General features: G+C 44.6%; 2 protein-coding genes across 2 annotated transcripts in view; both read left to right on the top strand.

Annotated features, from left to right (window-relative positions):
• LOC129482492 (E3 ubiquitin-protein ligase HERC2-like) overlaps window positions 1-3854 on the top strand; it is a 33573-nt gene extending 29719 nt beyond the window's left edge. The window contains 3 exon segments of the mRNA XM_063638494.1: window positions 2489-2666; window positions 3683-3736; window positions 3738-3854. Of these exon segments, the coding sequence (XP_063494564.1) occupies window positions 2489-2666; window positions 3683-3736; window positions 3738-3800 (295 nt within the window). The 3' untranslated portion in view covers window positions 3801-3854.
• Window positions 3855-5636: 1782 nt separating this feature from the next.
• Window positions 5637-23077, top strand: LOC129482491 (E3 ubiquitin-protein ligase HERC2-like). Its single transcript, XM_063640211.1, has 8 exons — window positions 5637-5821; window positions 6697-7845; window positions 9361-9519; window positions 10408-10659; window positions 12599-12792; window positions 17438-17638; window positions 19829-20060; window positions 20153-23077. The coding sequence occupies exons 2-8, from the start codon at window positions 7815-7817 to the stop codon at window positions 20299-20301; spliced, it is 1218 nt and encodes a 405-aa protein (XP_063496281.1). The 5' UTR covers window positions 5637-5821; window positions 6697-7814; the 3' UTR covers window positions 20302-23077.

Here is a 23077-nt window from a genome sequence, read left to right as displayed (position 1 = left end):
TGCACACAGACAGCTGGCCTGCTTGAGGCTGGTTCTTACCACCCTCGCTTTAGAGCTAAGAAGCCTAGTAGGTTGGTTTCTCACCTCTGTTTTCAGCGGGCTCTCGGTGCTGTGATTCCGGGTCTGGGTTCTCAGCTTTTCAGGAGATTTGATATATGATACTCTGACCAGACTCAGGAAGCTGTGATACTAAATGAGATGGACGAGAGAGGATGCTTAGAGATTTGGCCATCAGTCATTCGTGGATGGTTGAGCACTTACATTATGTGTCTCTCTGTGATGATTAGGAGCTGCTGTCCTGAGTGCAGGGTGGCGCTTGGTTTGAAGTCTTATAGATAATGTGGGAGTAAACAACTACTCAAGATCAAATAGTTTAGTCCTGTAGCTGGTCTTTTTAGTGTAAAAAATTTTGAATGGGAATCATTTGTGTGTAAGAAAAACATAAACTCTGGTCTTAGGTGCTACACATTTTTGTTAAGGTTTTTAAATTTAAAGAAAATATAAAATTCAACAGGAAAGACAGATGCAGAGGAAAAGTGAGGCCACTCCTCACTCTCCTTGCAGAGGTCAGCACTGTGCCTTTTTCCAGCCGGCAGGAGGCTTTTGGCGTTTGCGCCCACGGCTCTGAGTCCACTTCCTGAGCCTGCTGGTGAAGGCAGTACCACAGAGTTTTAATGCTGGAGGCCCTGAACATAGGCTTGGAGTTGATTTCAAAAATTCAGCTGTAACATTGATGCCATAAGATCCTTTCTCTGCAGTCTTGGGATAGAATTTTTAAAAATTTATTATTGAGTAACATAGAAAAGTTAAAAATATTTCATTGATCAGAGATAAAGATTAGTGTAGACATTTTGCCTCCAGATTATCAGGTGGTTTTGGAGATTGGTTCTCTAATTCCGTAGGAGAATGTTGATACTGTTATAGTCTTACAAGTCATTGAAACTGGAAAAGATAGCTAGATATTCTTCTACTCATGTTTTTGATAGAGATAAATTATTTTATGCTTCACAAACTTGGAGTATATCATCTACTGTAATATAGTGTCTGAATGAATACATAAAATATATTTCTGTAAGCTAATTGTACACTTCAAAATCTGTGAATAAATTTGAGTAGCAAGTCTCAGAAACTTGATTCTAAATATGTGCAGGTTTGTTACATATGTATCCATGTGCCATGTTGGTGTGCTGCACCCATTAACTCCTCATTTAGCATTAGGTGTATCTCCTAATGCTGTCCCTCCCCCCTCCCCCCACCCCACAACAGTCCCCGGAGTGTGATGTTCCCCTTCCTGTGTCCATGAGTTCTCATCGTTCAATTCCCACCTATGAGTGAGAACATGCGGTGTTTGGTTTTTTGTCCTTGCAATAGTTTACTGAGAATGATGGTTTCCAGTTTCATCCATGTCCCTACAAAGGACATGAACTCATCATTTTTTATGGCTGCATAGTATTCCATGGTGTATATGTGCCACATTTTCTTAATCCAGTCTATCGTTGTTGGACATTTGGGTTGGTTCCAACTCTTTGCTATTGTGAATAGTGCCGCCATAAACATACGTGTGCGTGTGTCTTTATAGCAGCATGATTTATAGTCCTTTGGGTATATACCCAGTAATGGGATGGCTGGGTCAAATGGTATTTCTAGTTCTAGATCCCTGAGGAATCGCCACACTGACTTCCACAACTAGTTTACAGTCCCACCAACAGTGTAAAAGTGTTCCTATTTCTCCACATCCTCTCCAGCACCTGTTGTTTCCTGACTTTTTAATGTTGGCCATTCTAACTGGTGTGAGATGGTATCTCATTGTGGTTTTGATTTGCATTTCTCTGATGGCCAGTGATGATGAGCATTTTTTCATGTGTTTTTTGGCTGCATAAATGTCTTCTTTTGAGAAGTGTCTGTTCATGTCCTTTGCCCACTTTTTGATGGGGTTGTTTGTTTTTTTCTTGTAAATTTGTTTGAGTTCATTGTAGATTCTGGATATTAGCCCTTTGTCAGATGAGTAGGTTGCAACAATTTTCTCCCATTCTGTAGGTTGCCTGTTCACTCTGATGGTAGTTTCTTTTGCTGTGCAGAAGCTCTTTAGTTTAATTAGATCCCATTTGTCAATTTCGGCTTTCATTGCCATTGCTTTTGGTGTTTTAGACATGAAGTCCTTGCCCACGCCTATGTCCTGAATGGTATTGCCTAGGTTTTCTTCTAGGGTTTTTATGGTTTTAGGTCTAACTTGTAAATCTTTAATCATCTTTCATGTAAACATGCTCTTTAAGCTTCTTAACTGGTCTTTCCTATCAGCAGAAGGCGATGACTTGTGCTAAAATCTTAGTGTCAATTCAGTGATTTAATTACCACGGCTTTACTTTCGTTTCCTTTCATATCCCAAGTATTTGTTCACTTCTATCTAGCTGTTTGCTTTTATTTTTGATCAACCGTGAAAAAAAAGTTAATCTGTTTTTACTAGGAATAAATATCTTTTCTCCTTTAGCCTCCCAATGTTGTCTGCCATCCTGTTGTTGCCTAAGCTGTGGGACAGCGAGGCACAGGAGACTGACAATGAGCTTTCCGCTGCCCCGGGCACCAGCGCCCCGCTTTTGCCCTTGCTGCAAAGGTTCCAGAGCATCATTTACAGGAAGGATACGCCCCACTCCGAGGGCGACATGCACGTGAGTGTCATGATGGAACTTTGTGTGTAGGTGGCACTCGAGTCTAGTTATTTTTTAAGCAAGACCAGTGTGCATGTCCACGGCAGTGTTTTTCTCTGGTGTGTGTGTGTTTGATGGTAACAGCAGCGAGTCAGATGAGACAGGTGTGGGAGGCTTGTTTGTGGAGAAGACTCGGATCAGTGAACACTGACTTCCTTGTCAGCAGAGAACCAAGCTTGAGACATGCACTTTTAAATCAATACCAGAAAAGAACAACGAAAATAGTGGTCTGCTTTGTTGGCCCTTCCTATGTTCTGGGCTCTGTGCAGGGCATGTCACCTGAGCTGTCACTCTGTTTAGTACCAGCTCCCTGCTTAACAGGTGTGGACACTGAGCTGGGGGAGGAGCAGGCGTGCAGGGCCCTTGGCCTAAACCTCCAGGACTGCTGGTCTTTACAGGTCAAGTATAAGTTGGATTTTGCCAGTCTTTTTGGGAAAGTCTTAGGCATTCCAATATCATGCTTTGGTTTTTCTTCTATTTGCAGTCTTTAATGATAATAAGGCTCTTCTGCCTTTAGAAGAATTAGAACTATGATTTAATTTGCAAATGAAAGTAGGTGTTCTCCAGAGTGGGCAACGTTTAGATTAAAATAAAGTTTTTGGTTTTAGATTTCAAGGCTAGCTTGAGATGCTGTGTTGGGTTTCCACAGAGGTGGTTCTGCCTTTCTCCGGGGGTCCTAGGCCTGTAGGGTGGTTTGGTCATGTTAGTAATCTGTGTGGATTCAACTTACCTGTAGTATCATAAATGTATACATACACAGTCAATGCTGTGTACATGTATACAGCAAATTTAGACATTTGTACTGTCAGTTTATATGCTGCATAAATATATAGATGTATAGTATAACTGTGTCATCGACATTGTCATTTGATGGGTCAAATGAGTCAATACCAAAATATAAAGAATAATTAAAGGCTAATTGTGTTACTTTAATTTTTCCCACCATTTCTGAATGTTTGTTTACTTTTCCCTTCTAGCTTTTGTCTGGCCCTCTGAGCCCCAATGAGAGTTTCCTGAGGTACGTCACCCTTCCACAAGACAGCGAACTTGCCATTGATCTGCAACAAACGGCGGTTGCTGTCATGGCCCATTTAGACCGTCTGGCTACGCCTTGTAGACGCCTCCACCATGTAGCTCTCTGACGTCTCATAAGGTGTGTGCAAGAACCGTGTTCTCCGTGTGTTTTGTAGCTAGTACCACTTCTAGGTTCTCATCCTGGGCCCGTGTGGAGACTTGTTTTTTTCTGGTATTGTTGTGGGGAGCTGGCTTATGGTTTTTAAACATGTTTGCCATTGAAAATGTTATCCATGTTGAGAGTGAGTGATGAGCAAGCTGAGGCTCACAGGCCTAGGGACCGAAACTGGGGGCCTAGGTTCCAGGTTCAGGTGGCACAGCCCCAGAGAACTCCCCTTTATCCACAGCCCCAGGCCCTCCCACCTTCTGCAGGGGGTTCCACAGCCTTCTTTATACTCTGAACGTGGGCTGTCTTAGTATGTAATGCTGGTTATAGTAGTGACAGTATAATTATATATTACATCTTTTATGTAATAGTAGTAGTAATAGTAGTGATTTGCGTGTTTGGAGCACCTGTAGGGTGCAGGCCCACTGAAGACCTCATGCACACTGTTGTATCTCATTATGTCAATGAGAAAACTGCCTTCGGGAATGGTGGTGAACTTTGCCAGGGTATAACTAATCCTAGTTTTGAATCCAAATTTTTCTAAGATTTTATTTCTAATATGAAGAGTATTTATTTTGTTTTACAGTCATTTTAAAAAAGGGAATACAGTCACATGGTTCAAAAATCAACACTAGGCAGAGACACACCGTCCTGTCGCTTCCCCTGCCCACCCCTTCCACCCAGTTTCCCACCTGCCCCCTCTGACTTTTCAGTCTCCTCTGTAACCTCCTTGTTCTCTGGAATGAGTATGCTAGTGGTAGCATGTTGCATTACTTGTGTTGCTTGTTTTTTTTTTACTAACCATATGTACTGGAGTACTTTATCAGAGTGTCGCTCTTTGTTTTTATAAAGAGCTTAGTCTTCAGTGTGTGGATGTGTCTTTTATGTATCTTTCTTTAGTGAGTCTGTTATTGGTGGACACTTGGGCTTACTGCCACAATGTTGCTATACAAATAGTGCTGAGGGTCGGGTGTGGTGGCTCACGCGTGTAATCCCAGCATTTTGGGAGGCCAAGGTAGGCGGATCACCTGAGGTTGGGAGTTTGAGATCACCCTGGCCAACTTGGAGAAACCCCGTTTCTACTAAAAAATACAAAAATTAGCCGAGTGTGGTGGCACATGCCTGTAATCCCACCTACTCGGGAGGCTGAGGCAGGAGAATCGCTCGAACCTGGGAGGCAGAGGTTGCAGTGAGCCAAGATCGTGCCATTGCACTCCAGGCTGGGCAACAAGAGTTAAACTCTGTCTCAAACAAAAACAACAAAAAACACAAATAGTTCTGCAAGGCCTGACCTGGAACATGTGTCCTCCATGTGTGCATGCATGTGCCTGTGCACACGCACAGGTGGGGGTGCACCTAGTGTGGTCTGGTTGTCACCAGATTGCTCCTGTACATCTTGATTTCTCTCACCACCAATAGGGATGCTGGTCTCCCACCCAGCCTTGTGTGTGGGCTTTTGGGATTTTGCCTGTTAAAGCACAAAATGGTGACCCTGATATAGTTTGAGCATTTTAAAATACATTAGTATTTAACATCATTTATACTACTATTTTTTTTTTTTTTTTTTTGAGACGGAGTCTCGCTCTGTCGCCCAGGCTGGAGTGCAGTGGCGCAGTCTCGGCTCACTGCAAGCTCCGCCTCCCGGGTTCACGCCATTCTCCCGCCTCAGCCTCTCCAAGTAGCTGGGACTACAGGCGCCCGCCACCACACCCGGCTAATTTTTTTTGTATTTTTAGTAGAGACGGGGTTTCACCATGGTCTCGATCTCCTGACCTCATGATCCGCCCGCCTCGGCCTCCCAAAGTGCTGGGATTACAAGCATGAGCCACCACGCCCGGCCCATTTATACCACTTTTTAATGGGCTCTGTTAAAATGAAATGCAATGGAAACAGAAAAATAACCTGTTCAGTTGCTTCATCATACCTGCTAAATGAGGTAATACAGTATGGTACGAGCTATTTTGATGTTTTGAATCAGCATATTCTTATCTTACAGGGATCATTGCAAGAGGTCATAGATGGGGGGTTAATAGGATGGAAATACTATGCCAGTGTGATTGGTCCAATCCAGTGCGAAGGCCTGGCCAACCTGGGAGTCACACAGATTGCCTGTGCAGAGAAGCGCTTCCTGATTCTGTCACACAATGGCCGCATGTAAACAGAGGCCTACAATAGTGACACACTGTTGAGTGTTCTGGGCACTGCCTGCAGTGTTCCCTTGGGGGGCAGGGTCTGTACTACAGATGCACAAGCTCTGGTGTTTCTTTAAGCCATTTGATTTCTGAAGACTGATAAGCTTCTGCTTATTGTGTATTATGTTTAATGATCTCAGTTGTAATATTGTCAAGATTTGGGTTGTGAAGATTAGGAAGTCCTTACAGTGAAACTCATTGCTAGTCATGAGATTCCCATTTGTAAACTCATTTCCATGTGTAAACTCATTTGACTTTGGGGCCAGACAGGTGACAGATGAGGGAGTTGGGCCCCATGGGGATAGTGGCAAATTGGGACGTGGCATGTTTTCATTAAAGCGAGGTGTTCCTCCCTGTCGGCTGCATGTCTGTGTGGCATGGGGCTAGCCTGCCCTGCCCCTGCATCGGCTCTGGTCTTGTCACAGACACTTGGATGCTGCCCGCTGTTCTGTTGGTGCTGGGTGGGAAGGGCTGGAGAGCCGGCCCGTGCCCTCAAGGACTTATGCCCTACTTCCAGTTACAGCAGGCTTTGCTCAGGGATACATAATAAAGGAGAGCTGAGCTGGTTTCATTTTCCTTGGACTGATGACTGCTTTTCTTCGTATTTTTCCTTTTGTAGGTCCCACAGTTGGTCCAAGGCCTCGCCTCCAGAAATATTGTAAAAATTGCTGCCCATTCTGATGGTCACCACTACCTAGCCTTGGCTGCCACTGGAGAGGTATACTCTTGGGGCTGTGGGGATGGCGGACGGCTGGGCCACGGGGACACTGTGTATGTATTGCTCATTTCTGTAGGGGACACACTCTCCTTTTATGTTGCCGTATCCTAAACAGGATGGAGCACAGAAGTGTGTCCAGGTGTTTTCCAGCTGCCCTGACATTTAGCGCTGGGGTGGAGCTGGACGCTACAATATGCCCCCTCCTTGGTGATGGCTTAGGAGCTCTGCCCATGCATGGAGGGCAACAGGAATTGGCCTTTCTGCTCTTCTCCACCCCGTGCAGCCTTGGCTAGCCTTCTATCTACTCAAACTGCATCCCCACTCTGGAGTTGACCAAAACAAATCCTACACCACTGTTCCTTTATTCACAAACAGTTCACCCTGTCTCCCATAGATAAGGTTGTCACCCTTTCCTTGAACCATAATATTATTTTTACAGGAGCAAAAGTCAGCAGTTTCTTCCTAATATTATCCTATTCGGTGGAACCTTTTATTGTGAAGGAACAGAGATAAAACAAAGTTGTTATAAATGGCAGGTTGTAAGAATTGGGAGGTCTGCCAGCCCCATGGAGTGATGGGAACCCTCTTGTACTTTGCTGTTGTGCGCGGAACTTTGGCATTAGGTTTAAATGAAGGATGTATGTACACACCAACCCAGCAAGCCCATTTCATGCGGGCCGGAGCCCTGAGCAGGGAGCGGGCAGAGCAGAGCTTGAAATGAGCGAAGTCATGACTGCCCTGTGTCCCTTGAGAGGAGCCTGGAGGGCATGGGCCATGCGCACCACAGGGTGGAGTTGAGGGCATCATTGCCGACAGCATCTGCTGGGAAGATCCCAAACTGGGAGAAAAGCAGAGTGATGCGCATCGTGTGGTACATGTATGCCAACCTCAGAACAGCCCAACCCTGACGGTGTTGTAAGGGATTCAGACAAATGTAAAATGAGTGAAAAACAAAAGACTGATCTCCATGGAATTTATAGCTGTTACTCTCACACTGGATCCTAAAGGCTGGGATTGACATGGGGGACACGGGACTTGAAAGACGTCAAGGTACAGGACAGGGTGGTATGTCTGCTTACTTCCTCTATGGTATTTATAACTGACTTTGTATAAAATGTTTCATAGTAAAACATTTCTCAGTGGAGAGTAAGTGCTGGAGTGAGTAACTTATGCCTTATTCTAGGACTTCGAGGCAGGAAGAGAGATGAGTGCAGATGGCAGAAGCTGGAGATAACCTTTTGGGGAAGTTGAAACTTAAGCTGAATAAGGGAGAGTTTGTACTGGAGTAGAGTCATTGGGCTGTCCCTGTGTGCGCCTGTGCCACTGTGTGTGCGTATTTTGCAAACTAGTAGGTCACAAAGTGAGTAAACCATGTCGTTGGAGAGGCCTGGCTTCTATAGATTCTCAAGAAAATGTCATCCATCATAGGAACATATTCTGGATCCTAAGAATAGGATATTTTGCTAACTTCGCAATTTCTTCAACTAGTAAGACTTCTCTTCCCTAATCCCCACTGCCTCATACTTTTCATTTATAAAGTATAGATTGCAGAATGCTGGCTTCATTCCATCCACATTCATTTAATAAATACATGTAAATGTCAGTCAGCTTTATGAGGCTTACATACAACCAGATGACTGAGTTTCAGATGTAGAGTTGGATGGGTTTTGACAAGTGCACACAGTTGGGTCACCACCATCAAGACATGGGGCGCTCCCATCGCTTCCAGGGATTTGAGTTGATGCCCCCTTCCTACCTCCAGTTCCTGACAACCTCTGATCTGCCCTCTGTTGTTATTATTTTGTCTTTTCCATAATCTAATATAAACAAAACCATATAGTGTGTGGTGTTTTGTTTCTGGCGTCTTTCACTTAGCGTGATGTCTTGAGGTACAGCCATGTTGTTGGGTGTATGAGTAAGTCATTCCTTCTGTTGCAGATGGACCATGGTTTTGGGCCATTGTGAATAAAGCTGCAATGGACTTTATTGTACAAGTCTTTTTTTTTTTTTTGAGATGGAGTTTTGCTCTTGTTGCCCAAGTTGGAGTGCAGTGGTGTGATCTCAGCTCACTGCAACCTCCACCTCCCGGGTTCAAGCGATTCTCCTGCCTCGGCCTTCCAAGTAGCTGGGATTACAGGCGCCTGCCACCATGCCCAGCTAATTTTGTATTTTTAGTAGAGATGGGGTTTCACCGTGTTGAAGGTTCACCGTGTTGAGGTCAGTTGGGGATCACCTGACCTCAGGTGATCCACCCACCTCGGCCTCCCAAAGTGCTGGGATTACAGGTGTGAGCCACCGTGCCCGGCCTATTGTACAAGTCTTTAACAAACACTGTTTTTATATTTCTACTGGATACCATGCTTGGCATCGGGTTCCAACTGAACAAAAAGTCATGGAGGTGTTAGGTGTTTGAATTCTGTCTTTCTTGTTTTATTAGGTACCTGGAATGTGAAACTGGCCTGATGCTGTGATGGTCTAAATTTGGATAGTGAATTTCCTTTGCTAACACTAATAAGAAATAGCACCAAGAAGAAGGGCATTCATGTTTGTTCCCTTCCTCCCCAGGGCCTCTGGAGGAGCCTAAGGTGATCTCCGCCTACTCTGGAAAGCAGGCCAGGAAGGACGTGGTGCACATCGCTTGTGGGAGCACTTACAGCACGGCCATCACTGCCAAGGGGGAGCTGTACACCTGGGGCCGTGGGAACTATGGCTGGCTGGGCCACGGTATGTCTGTTCTGCATGAGTGGGAGCATGCAGCAGGAGGTGGCCTCTTACAGGACTTAGTAACGGCCGTCCTATCTGTTTGAAGGCTCCAGTGAGGACGAGGCCATTCCGATGCTGGTAGCTGGGCTTAAAGGACTGAAGGTCATCAATGTGGTGTGTGGGAGTGGGGACGCTCAAACCCTGCTGTCACTGAGAACGGTACGTAGGGCTCTCGCCACCCTGGACAGGCCCTCGAGAACACTCACGGCAGCTTCTCTGGAGGAAGTGAGATGAGGAGTACAGTGGGCCTCATGAGGCCGCCCACCCTGTCGCCCAGTGGGTGTGGGGCTCAGTAGCATTGGTGAAGAGGCCCCCGTGGTTACTGGGCTTGTTTGCCTGGGGCCTGTCAGCTGGTTTGCAGCTGCCACCATCTCTGTGTGAGCATTTTATCAACTTACATAATTATGTTGATACATGCAGTTGGAAACACATACAGTGGTACGGTTGACCAGCAGTCCGCACGGTGGCAACAGAAGCAGCAGGCAAACAGGAGGGTGGTCTGCAAGCGTCTGCAGTGTGCTGGGCCCCAGTTACTGTGTGTTACGGAGGCAGTGGGCCTTTGGTTCTGTGAAGCAGTGAACATTGAGCCCAGGCTAGTAAGAATCAGGACTTTTGTTTTTCATGGAATGAAAACAAAAAGAAAACTCAGCTTTCCCTGTCTTTATTGCTTCTATGTCAACCTCAAGTGTCACCTAGATTTCATTTGCTCAGTAACCACCCTTGTAGTGTTAACTGTGCACATGGGTGGTCTAGATTAGTGTGCATTTTTTATTATATTATTTTCAGTCATTTAAAATTTTTCATTAAAGTGCAGAGTTCTTGTTATTTAAATGCATTTGTATTTTTTAGGGCAAGTGTGGTCTTGGGGAGATGGTGACTATGGGAAATTGGGCAGAGGTGGTAGTGATGGCTGCAAAACCCCAAAGCTGATTGAAAAGCTTCAAGACTTAGATGTGGTCAAAGTCCTCTATGGAAGTCAGTTTTCCATTGCTTTGATGAAAAGTGGCCAAGTTTATTCATGGGGAAAAGGTGACAACCAGAGACTTGGACACGGAACAGAGGAAGATGTTCGTTATCCAAGACTCTTAGAAGGCTTGCAAGGTGAGTGCAAATGTAAACTTTTAAAACCCTTCAGGACAGTTTCTTTAGTAATCTTTTAAAGTTTGCAGGTTTTATGTTCTTAACCTGACATTCCATGAATGGACTGTCATTAGAAACTTCTACTGCCAGCTTGATGTAGGTATTGATACTAAGTGGAAAGTGGATGTGTCTCTATTAAAAAATGGCTTTGAGTTATTCTTACCAAATTTAATTTAAACCCATTGAGTTTTACAAACACTGCCACTTTCTGTGGCAGGCACACATTCATCACTCAGCAGGCTGGACTCAGTAAGGGTTCCCTCTGTGTGGTGAGGTCACCTGTACTTGTACTTCAGGCACACTGAGACCATGAGTGTGCGTTGTGCTGTGGGGCCACATTGGGAGGTGGGATTGGGTCCACCTGGGACGCTCTCATGTGAACTCATCCTTGCTGGGTGATTCCTGCTTGCTCAGTTGCAAAGGTGTCCAGCATGCATTGTAGTTGGAGGGAACAGATGGAAGCCAAGCTACGTAGATAAGAGTGTCGGCGCCTTGAGTGTGGGCTACCGGTGCAGGCAGAGAGAGGATGGGAGCCTCCGCAAGAAGACCCGGAGATTCTTCTGTGGTGTTCTTACGAGGGATGTTATGCTGCAGGAAGTTGGGGTGGGGGCCATCAAAACTATGATGCTGGAGGGATTTTTCTAAGGTAAAACTGGACTTTTCTGTACCACTTGGCCTAGTGGTTGGGAGATAGTCTTCATCCTAGTCGAGAACTGTTGAGGGCAGGCAAGTTGACAAGAAAGTAGGAAGAAGGGAAAAGGCAGTGAGAGGTACATCAGATGGACTCTTTAGGGTTCTCTCTCTCAGGGTGGGCAGCCTTTTTCTTAAAGGGCCAGATTGTATTTGAAGCAGGTGGACCTGGCTGTGTTCCAACACCAGTGTCTTCACAGAAGCAGGCCTTGGGCTGCATTGTGTGTGGGGGCTGTAGTTCGTTGGGTACTGGTTACTGTATACATTCTTTGTGTGTTTGCTTCTTTACCAAGTGGGTTTGGAAGTGGGACTTTTAAGTAAGACTTGCCAGCTCCTTTCTCCATTAGTTTTATTTTAAAGCATGTTAATACCTTGATGTCTAAGAGTTTTGTGTGCCCATACGGTATTTATTTTCTAAGCTTCTGAGATAAGTTGCAGAGTAAGAAGTTTACTCTGTGTCATTGAATGGTATTTGAATTTCACTTGCCTCCTTGTTTATATTCCCCTCCATTAGTATAGGAAAGCTACAACAATTATTAGATACAGAAATCGTTTACTTTGAGAGTATTTAAACTACTGTTGAAAACACCTTTTGTTGTTGCTGATGTTAACTTATGGTAGGTTCCTAGGAGAGAACTGTTCCCCTTACTGCAGTGTGGTTTTTCAGCTGAATTATTTTATATGTTGACATTTCTGCGAAACACCCTTTGTGTTGGTCATGTTAGATTTACCAGGAAGGAAAAATAGAATATTTTGCTGAGTGTTTAAATAGGAACAACATTTTAAATAGTGATATCACCTAACTCTGAGAGAACAATAGATTTCTTCTTAGGAAGCCTTCCTCAGTGAAGAGTGTGCTGTGCATTGTTATATCTGGGATGGGAGAATATGATCTAATAGTTAATTAAAAGCACCTTGTTTCTTTCTGAATGAAAATCTGAATGAGGAGGAGAAAAAAGAACAGATCCTTTTCGTATCCTAGTATTATGATCTTTGTAGGCTGTGGGTCCTAACAAATTGTAGCTGACAAAATACAGGAGTTTTAATAACACACCCAAAGCAAATGAATTGTGCTTAATAGTAAAGCAACAGTTTATCCTCAAGAAGTTAATGTTAAAAGCTTTCTGACCTGAATGGCCTGGTGGAAATATCTTTCTTGCAGCAGAAGTCATAGGCTTGAAGCTGCATCCACATCCCTCTTTCCTTGCAGGGAAGAAGGTGATTGATGTGGCTGCAGGCTCCACCCACTGCCTGGCTCTGACTGAGGACAGTGAGGTCCACAGCTGGGGGAGCAACAAGCAGTGCCAGCACTTTGACACGTTGCGCGTGACCAAGCCAGAACCTGCGGCATTCCCAGGACTGGACGCCAAACACATAGTGGGAATTACCTGTGGGCCGGCCCAGGTACTGAATATAGAGCTTGATTTGGTATTTTGGAGGACTTTGGTTTCCAGTTGTTCATTACCAGTATGTAGGAAATACCAGAGTTTTGTTTGTTGTTCTTGTGTCCTGCAGTTGTGCTAAACTCATTTATTATGAGCTTCATTGTAGTTCCTTGGGTTTTCTTCATGGACAGTTAAATACTATCTGTATAGAGGGGCAGTTTCATTTCTTCCTTTCCAATCTGCTTGCCTTTTATGTGTTTTTCCTGGCCTGATTGCCCTGGCCAGGACTTGCAGTGTGAAGCTGAATAGGAGAGGTGACAGTGGGTGCCCTGCCTTGCTCCTGACTGTAGGGGAAAGCAGTTCAGTCTTTCACCATCAACTGTGATGTTAGCTGCGCATATTTATGTAGGTGCCTTATTACCAGATTAAGGCAGTTTCTTTAATTCCCCTCAAATTTTTTTTTTTTTTTTTTGAGACGGAGTCTCGCTCTATGCCCAGGCTGGCGTGCAGTGGTGTGATCTCGGCTCACTGCAAACTCCGCCTCCTGGGTTCACGCCATTCTCCTGCCTCAGCCTCCCGAGTAGCTGGGACTACAGGCACCTGCCACCGTGCCCGGCTAACTTTCTGTATTTTTAGTAGAGACGGGATTTCACCACATTAGCCAGGGTGGTCTCGATCTCCTGACCTTGTGATCCGCCTGCCTCAGCCTCCCAAAGTGCTGGAATTACAGGCGTGAGCCACCGCGCCCAGCCTTAATTCCCCCTTTTAGAAGCTTTTAAAAAGTCCTGAATGGGTGTTAAAATTGGTTAAATGCTTTTAATCTCAAATGAAATGGTCATGCAGTTTTCCTTCTTTAGTGTGTTAGTATGGCGTATTACATTGATGATTTTTACTTTTTTTTTCTTAAACTTTTTTTTTTCTTTTTTAGAGATGGCATTTCACTATGTTGCCCAGGCTGGTCTTGAAATCCTGAGCTCAAGTGATCTGCCTGCCTTGGCCTCCCAAAGTGCTGGGATTACAGGTGTGAGACACTACACCAGCCTGATTTTTAAATACTGACCAAGCCTTGTGTTACTGGGATAGGCATCACTTGGCCACAATTTACTACTCTATTTCTTTTTTTTTTTTGAGACAGAATCTCACTCTGTCACCCAGGCTGGAGTGCATTGGTGCAATCTCAGCTCTCTGCAACCTCTGCCTCCTGGGTTCAAGCAATTCTCCTGCCTCAGCTTCCTGAGTAGCTAGGATTAGAGGTGTGCACCACCACACCTGGCTAATTTTGTTTGCTTGTTGTTTGTTTTTAGTAGAGATGTGGTTTCACCATGTTGGCCAGCCTGGTCTCCAACTCCTGACCTCAAGTGATCCACCCTCCTTGGCATCCCAAATTCCTATGATTACAGGCGTGAGCCACTGCGCCCGGCCCTATTCTGTTTCTATATTGCTAAATTTGACTCGCTAACACGTTTTTGAGGATTTTTCTGTTGTTGCTCATCAGGGATGTTGGTTTGCAGTTTTCTTTCTTTGTATTATACTATCTCGTCTGACTTTCTGTCAGGGGAAAGCTGACCTTATACAGAGTATTGGCATGTGTTCCCTCCTTTTCCATTTTCTATAAGGGATTGTGTAGAATTAGTGTTATTTGTTCTTCAAATGTTTTTGAATCCATCTGAACCTGGAGATTTCTTTCTGAAAGATTTCACGCCGGGCACGGTGGCTCATGCCTATAATCCCAGCACGTTGGGAGGCTGAGGCAGGTGGATCACCTGAGGTCAGGAGTTTGAGACCAGCCTGGCTAACATGGTGAAACCCCATTTCTACTAAAAATACAAAAAATTAGTCGAGCTTGGTGGCGTGCACCTATAATCCCAGCTACTCAGGAGGCTAAGGCAGGAGAATCACTTGAACCTGGGAGGTGGAGATTGCAGAGAGCTGAGATTGCACCAATGCACTCCAGCCTGGGTGACAGAGTGAGACTCCGGCTCAAAAAAAAAAAAAAAAAAAAAAATATTTTACAGATTCAATTTATTTAACAGATATAGAACAATTCAGGTGACCTGTTTGTTTCTAGGAGGATTTTCCTGGTTTGTGGCACTCAGACATTGCTTTATTTCATCTAAGTTGTCTGATTTTTACGTGTCAAGTTTTCCTTAGTGTTCTCTTGCTAACTGTCTGAAGTCTGTGGGGCCTGCAGTGATGTCCCTTCATTCATTCCTGATACTGATAATTTGTATCTTTTCTGTCTTTTTCTTTGTCAGTTTTGCTAGAGTTTTTCAATTTTGTTGATCTTTTCAAAGAATGATCTTTAAGTTTCATTAATTTTTCCCTTGTTTTTTTGCTTTCAATCTCATTGGTGTCTGCTTTTATCTTGTCATTTGTCCCTTTGGCTTGTTTTGTGTTCACTTTGCTCTTTTTCTAGTTTCTTAAGGTGGAAACTTAGGTTGCTGATTTAGACTTATCTTTTTTGTAATATATAATGATTTGATGCCATAAATTTTCCTCTAAGCAGTGCTTTCATTAAACCCACAAATTTTGGTGCATCTTCATTTATGCTCAAAATATTTTCTAATTTCTTTTGAGAATTGTTCTTTGACCCATGGATTATTATTATTTTTTTTTTTCTTCAATACAGAGTTTCACTGCTGTTGCCCAGGCTGGAGTGCAATGACATGATCTCGGCTCACTGGAACCTCTGTCTCCTGGGTTCAAGCGATTCTCCTGCCTCAGCCTCCTGAGTAGCTGGAACTACAGGTGCCTGCCACTATGCCTGGCTAATTTTTTTTTTATTTAATTTTTATTTTTAGTAGAGACAGGGTTTCACCATGTTAGCCAGGATGGTCTTGATCTCCTGACCTCGTGATCCACCTGCCTCGGCCTCCCAAAGTGCTAGGATTACAGGCGTGAGCCACCGTGCCCAGCCATACATATACTTTATATATACTTTTTTTTAATTTTATTTTTTTTGAGATTGAGTCTAGCTCTGTCACCCAGGCTGGAGTGCAGTCGCGTGATCTCAGTTCACTGCAAGCTCCGCCTCCTGGGCTCAAGCCAGTCTCCTGCCTCAGCCTCCCGCCAGTCTCCTGCCTCAGCCTCCTAAGTAGCTAGGACTACGGGCACCCGCCACCATGCCCGGCTAATTTTTTTGTATATTCAGTAGAGATGGGGTTTCTCCATGTTGGCCAGGCTGATCTTCAACTCCTGGCCTCAGGTGATCCCCCCAACTTGGCCTCCCACAGTGTTGGGATTACACTCATGAGCCACTGCACCCGGCCTTGACCCATGGATTATTAAGTGTGTTGTTTAATTTTGAAGTGTTTGCAGATTGTTGTATTAATGATTTCTAGTTTAATACCATTGTGATTGGAGGAAAAACTGCATATGATTTCATTTCTTTTAAATTTGTTAAATTTATGTGTCAGGATATGTTCTCTCTTAGTGAACATTCTGTATGTGCTTAAAAAGTATATGTATGGTCTGTATATGTATGGTCTGTATATACATATGTGTATACATATATGTATAAAAAGTATATGTATGGTCTGTATGTGCTTAAAAAGTATATGTATGGTCCAGCACTTTGGGAGGCTGAGGCAGGCAGATCACGAGGTCAGGAGATCGAGACCATCCTGGCTAACACGGTGAAACTCCATCTCTACTAAAAATACCAAAAAAAATTACCCGGGCGTGATGGTGGGCGCCTGTAGTCCCAGCTACTCGGGACGCTGAGGCGGGAGACTGGCTTGAGCCCGGGAGGCGGAGCTTGCAGTGAACTGAGATCACGCGACTGCACTCTAGCCTGGGTGACAGAGCTAGACTCCATCTCAAAAAAAAAATAAAATTTAAAAAAAGTATATATAAAGTATATGTATGGCTGGTTACGGTAGCTCATGCCTGTAATCCCAGCACTTTGGGAGGCCGAGGCAGGTGGATCATGAGGTCAGGAGATCAAGACCATCCTGGCTAACATGGCGAAACCCCGTCTCTACTAAAAATAAAAATTAAAAAAAAAAAAAATTAGCCAGGCATGGTGGTGAGCACCTGTAGTTCCAGCTACTCAGGAGGCTGAGGTAGGAGAATGGCGTGAACCCAGGAGGCAGAGCTTGCAGTGGGCTGAGATCGCGCCACTGCACTCTAGCCTGGGTGACAGAGTGAGACTCTTGTCTCAAAAAAAAAAAAAAAAAGTGTATGTATTTTGCTGTTCTTGGGTGAAGTGTTCTATAAATTAGATCCAGTTTATTGAAGGTGTTCTACAGTTCTCCTAGATTTTTGCCGATTACCTGTTCTGTCACTATGAAAGGTAGTGTGTGTGTTATGTGTGTCTAACAATTCATTGTCTAGTTAGAGTTGCTGTTATACCGCTTCAAGTGGATGGAGATCCTCACTGCCATCCATTAATGTGCATTAATCATTTTGAGAGTGAAAAGATCTTTAAAAATGTTTTTACTTTTTGAGGTTGGCCAAGTGAGATGGGGCTAGTGAAATGGGTGGGAAAATTGGAAGCTGATAGTGTGTGACCTAGACACCCATGAATGCCTTTGGACTGGGCAGTTAAGAGGGATGACAGGTAGTAATATAAGGCAGCTCCATCACACACGCTGCTGACTCCTGTGGGACAGACCAGCAGCTACATTTGGAGATTCATTTTAGATTGTTGCGTTTCCTCTTAGAGCTGTGCTTGGTCATCGTGTTCTGAGTGGTCCATTGGCCTCCATGTCCCTTTTGGGGCAGATATTTGCTCAGTGACTTCTGAGCAGCTGGATCTCCTGCTGCGGCAGGTGAGTGAGGGGATGGACGGCTCCGTGGACTGGCCCCTGCCTCAGGAGAAAGAGTGCGTGGCCGTGGCAACGCTGAATCTTCCCCGACTTCAGGTATTCGTGATTTCCCTTCCTCTTGCTCCTTTTATAAGTGTCTTAGGGATTTGTAAGAAGGTTTATGTATTTTGAAGGACATAGGTTTTAGTCTGTTCGGTGAAGTATTTTAAAGTAAAATTGTGATGCACTAATAATGGACGCAAGGCTTAAAAAACTTTATCTGTTTATTTTATGTTAGTCCTGGAAGTCAGCCTCGGCATGCAGGAAGAGTGTATATGGATTGTGTTATTTTTGCTATAATCACTAGTTTGTTGGCATTCTTACTGTTTTACTGTTGTTGTGTGTGGAGAAATGACTGGGTGAGATCACAGGTGATGGAGAGAGACAGTGCTCAGCTGAGAGACCAGTGCTGGCCTGTCTCTCCCTTGTACTGTGAAAACCCTGCTCCAGGAGGGTCCAGTCTTTTGGTTTCCCTGGGCCACACTGAAAGAAGAATTGTATTGGGCTACACATAAAATACACTAACAATAGCTGATGAGCTTTAAAAAAATCCCAAAAATATCTCATGTTGTTTTAAGAAATTTTACTTTGGGCCACATTCAAAGCCGTCCTGGGCCACATGCTGCCCTCAGGCCGTGGGTTGGACAAGCTCGATCTACTCAGTAATTTCAGCTCCCTACAGCAATACCTTCCTTTCCTCACCATGAAGTTTATGGTTAGGGTCAAAATAAAAGCTACAAAAGTCTTCCTCCCCGGCAAAACTAAAGCTGAAGTCTTTGATCATCATCTTTTCTTTGTCTTTGTAATAAAACCCTATAACTTAATGACAAGAACCACGGTTTTCTCGACAGAGTAATTTTTCCCTTTTATTACAGTGGTTTCTGTGTAACAACCCATCGTGTCCCTCTTCCAGCCCCTCCGCTTTTTGCCCTGCTTCTAGAATGTACAGAACTGAGTGTAGAGTTTAGTTGCAGTAATGAACTGAGCAGAGGTCTGGAGCGTGCTTCTCCTCTAGTCCTCTGTAGCACCCATTTATCACCATACCTGTGGCTTCCTGGCGTTTGCGTGGGTGCACCCCAGGTGTTTGCTGCCCCTCCTGGTTTGCAGTGATGTTTCTGTTCTGGTCGGTGCTGTGGAGCATGGCCTTGTGTATGTCTTAGGCTGTCTAGGTGTCCCAGCGTATGGTTTTGCATTTGCCTCTCCGGGGTCCTGAGGGTTCTGTAGGTTTCACAGACTCTAGGTGAGTTTCGGTGGTCATTTCCTGACCCGTGATATCTATACCTAGATGAGTGGTGTGCTTTTGATTTCACTTCTACTCACAGCGCAAGGCTGGGTCTCTGTTTTCTCGTGGGGCCTCTTGCTACCCAAAGCCTGGGACGGGCGGTGTGTTGCCCCCTGGCTGGGGTTGGCTGGCAGGCAGGTGATCCTGGGTGGCTCCCAGCCTTCTGCAGGAAGCTCGGGTTCAGTGGGTCCTTGTGTGCATTCCCGTGTGGGAGGTTGTTCTGAAGCCTGGCGGCTTGGCTCTGCTTTCAGAGCCCGGAACCTCTTGATTCCTGCTGTGTGTGCCCATGTGAATTTTGGTTTTGCACTTGAGGAGTTTCCTTGTGTACTCTCAGCTCCGCAATCTAATTTTTAGCAGCTTTTTTTTTTTTTTAAGACAGGGTGTCACTTTGTCACCCAGGTTGGAATGCAGTGGTACAGTCTTGGCCTACCAGGTTCAAGTGATTCTCCTGCCTCAGCCTCCCAAGTAGCTGGGACTACAGGTGTGTACCATCACGCCCGGCTGATTTTTTTATAGAGATGGGGTTTCATTATGTTGGCCAGGCTGATCTTGAACTCCTGATCTCAAGTGAGCTTCCCACCTTGGCCTCCCAAAGTGCTGGGATTACAGGCATGAGCCACCACCTGTGGCAGCTTTTGTGGTTACATTGTAGCCATTACTTCTGTGTTTGGTGCAGATTGTTGGGGCGGGGTGGAGGTTGCTGTTGCTAGTTGTTTAGCTCCTCTGCTGATCTTGAGCTTTTCCATATACGTGTTCATAGTGGGGTTAAAAAAATTCCTCTAGAAAATACTTCAACTATTGTGGGTAAGAGTTTTTTTAGTCCAGTTTTTAAAAATACATAAACTGAGGAGTTATTTTGTCTATTTAAATAATACTTCAAATTGAGTTTTATTCAGTGTTTAATAAGACTTTGAAATTCACTCATTTTTAGGGGTTCTAAGTGAAAATTGTTTTTCTCCTTTCAGTTGCATGCTGCCATTAGTCACCAGGTTGACCCGGAATTCCCTGGCTTAGGTCTGGGCAGCGTCCTCCTGAATAGCCTGAAGCAGGCGGTGGTGACCCTGGCCAGCAGCGCGGGCATGCTGCTGAGCACCGTGCAGTCGGCCGCCCAGGCCGTGCTGCAGAGAGGCTGGTCCGTGCTGCCGCCCACCGCCGGGAAGCCAGACCGGGCACTCTCTGCTCTCCTGCCCTGCACAGGTGGGCTCGGGGAAGGAACAGGAGAGGGCATGGGTCAGGGTGCTGGGAGGGGATGGCGTTTCACTCAAATTGGCACACACTTTCTATTTCAGTTTCAGGCAATGAAGAGAACATGAGTCCAGGTCATCAATTCATGATTGATCTTCTGGTGGGCAACTTCATGGCTGATGGAGGGTTGGAGTCAGCCTTACACGCAGCCATTACTGCAGAGATCCAGGTATGGCCTTGGAGGCACACATGACCTGGTGGTGCGCTGAGATCGGACATACCACACTCACACATATGAAGAATAACTGAAAACACTAAAACACTAAACTTTTATCATATCCAAGTATTTTTTTAAATTAAAATTCTTTTATGTGCTAATTTTTAAAATTATTGAGATGATTTGTGATAAAATACTGCATTTTGTCTGTTTCAGTGAAGTTAGCAGGTAACCTGTTCATCATGTAGACCATTCCCGTCACCCGGAAAGATCCTTGTGCCCCTTGGCACTTGCAGCCAGGATACTCCCCTGCCCTCAGATTGGATTCATTTTGCCTGCTCTGAGTGTCACAGCAATATAACTGTATAGTATGCTCTCTTTCCTGCTTTGCTTTGGAGAATGATTTTCAGATTCACTCACTGTTGTGTGTATTGTGACTTCGTTTTCATTATTGGGAAGTTTTCCATTTTATAGGTTTAGTACTGTTTGTTAGTTCATTCTCCTATTGAAGGACATTTAATTGTTTTTGGTTTTTGTTTGTTTGTTTTTTTGAGACAGGTTCTTTCTGTGTCACCCAGGGTGTACGCAGTGACCTGATGTTGGCTCACTGCAGCCTTGTCCTCCTAGGCTCAAATGATCCTCCTACCTCAGCCTCCTGTGTTGCAAGGACCACAGACATGTCACGATGCCCGGCTAGTTTTTTGATTTTTTTGTAGAGACAAGGTGTTACTGTGTTGCAAGGCTGGTCTTGAACTCCTGGGCTCAAGTGATCCCCCCACCTGGGCCTCCCAAAGTGTTGGGATTACAAGCGTGAGCCACCGCGCCCAGGCTTTCTTGTTTTTGGCCATGTAGAGCTGCCACGATTGTGCTGTGAACACGTACTTTAGTGAACATATGTTCTCCCTTTGGGTAAACACTTGGAGTGGAATTTATTAGGTCCTGGGGTAAGTGTGTGTTTGTAGTTTCTCAAAGTGGCTTTGCCATTTACATTTGAACCAGGACTTTTGTGTGTGAGAATTCTAGCTCCTTCTTGTCCTTACAAAGCAGCTGGATGCTGCGTCTATGGAGCAGATCACATTGGGTTTTGTGAGAGCCATTAGCAGGGTTAACAATTTTAGGGACTTCACAGAAGGAGGCTGGAGAGCATCAGCAGAGGCAGCCTGGACCTTGGATCTGTAAAAAGAAGACACTGTTTGAAACTGCACAACTGAGTTGGGGTTTCCACCAGGGCAGGTGGGGGCCTGTGGGTAGGTGTGTGCAGTAGCCACAGAGGCTGGGATAGCTTGGCATTGGGGTCAGGGCTCAGCCAGCCTGTGTGTTTTCACACCTGCTAATGAGATCACTTGTAAATAATTTCCGTTTATGAATTACGGGACATTGAAGCCAGAAAAGAAGCAGAGAAGGAAAAAGAAATTGATGAACAGGAAGCGAATGCCTCAACATTTCATAGAAGCAGGACTCCACTGGATAAAGACCTTATTAGTATGGGAATCTGTGAGTCTTCTGGCAAACAGTGTTTGCCTCTGGTTCAGCTCATAGAACAGCTTCTTAGGGAAATCATATTAGCTGTATTGTATTGTGTTTTATTTATTTACTTTTTTTTTTTTTTTTGAGACAGAGTTTCGCTCTTGTTGCCCAGGCCAGAGTGCAGTGGTGCGCTCTTGACTCACGGCAACCTCTGCCTCCCAGGTTCAAGTAATTCTTCTGCCTCAGCCTATCGAGCAACTGGGATTATAGGCATGCGCCACCATGCCCGGCTAATTTTGTAGTTTTAGTAGAGACGGGGTTTCTTCATGTTGGTCAGGCTGGTCTTGAACTCCCGACCTCAGGTGGTCCACCCACCTTGACCTCCCAAAATGTTGGGATTACAGGCATTAGCCACCATGCCTGGCCTATTTATGTACTTATTAATTTTTTTTTTTTTTGAGACGGAGTCTCTATCGTCCAGGCTGGATCATGATCTTGGCTCACTGCAACCTCTGCCTCCTGGGTTCAAGCTATTCTCCTGCCTCAGCCTCCTGAGTAGCTGGGACTACAGGCGTCTGCAACCACACCTGGCTGATTTTTGTATTTTTAGTAGAGACGGGGTTTTACCTTATTGGTCAGGCTGGTCTCAAACTCCTGACCTCAGGTGATCCACCTGCCTTGGCCTCTCAAAATGTTGGGATTACAGGTGTTAGCCACTGTGCTTGGCCTGTATTGAATTTTAATAGGTGATTATTGGTTTTCATATTAAGATAGTGAAATCTAGCACAAGGATCTCAAAAATTTGTTTGGGGATTGAAGGAATATTCTGAAAATTACGTAGTATAGATTTTTGGATAAAGAGCAGACCCTTTTAAATATAGGTGAGAGGAGAAGTTGGAGGGTGTGGTGATGTTCAAAAGTTTTTCACAGAAGGGAAATTGGGTGTGCAGTAAACCTGGAAAAAGATTCTTACTAATAAGCAGGTGGATGCAGATGAAAATCGTCATGGAAGGTTATTTTTAAAATTGGTTGTATCATTGCCTCACTTTACATATTACAGAGTTATACATACTACTTTGTAAGATAACTTTTCTTTTCAAAACTGAAGTCAATGTGAAAGAATGGTGAGCATTGTTTTGGAAGGCCCGACTAGGAGGAGATGGGAAGAAGTCAGACTCAGCCTGTGAACAGAAGCTAACCTTGGCAGAAGCCAAAATGGTCAGACAGTGTTGTTTAAAAGTGATCATTCAAGAAGAGTGAAACAGCAAGGTGATTTGTGAAAGAGATTTATTAGAAAATGAAACACATTTGTACCTCTGTTTAATAAAAATCTGCTTTTTGTCAA

The sequence above is a fragment of the Symphalangus syndactylus genome, chromosome 5 (assembly GCF_028878055.3).
Source record: "Symphalangus syndactylus isolate Jambi chromosome 5, NHGRI_mSymSyn1-v2.1_pri, whole genome shotgun sequence".
NCBI classification, from domain to species: domain Eukaryota; kingdom Metazoa; phylum Chordata; class Mammalia; order Primates; family Hylobatidae; genus Symphalangus; species Symphalangus syndactylus.
This window is presented reverse-complemented; position numbering and strand designations above follow the sequence as displayed.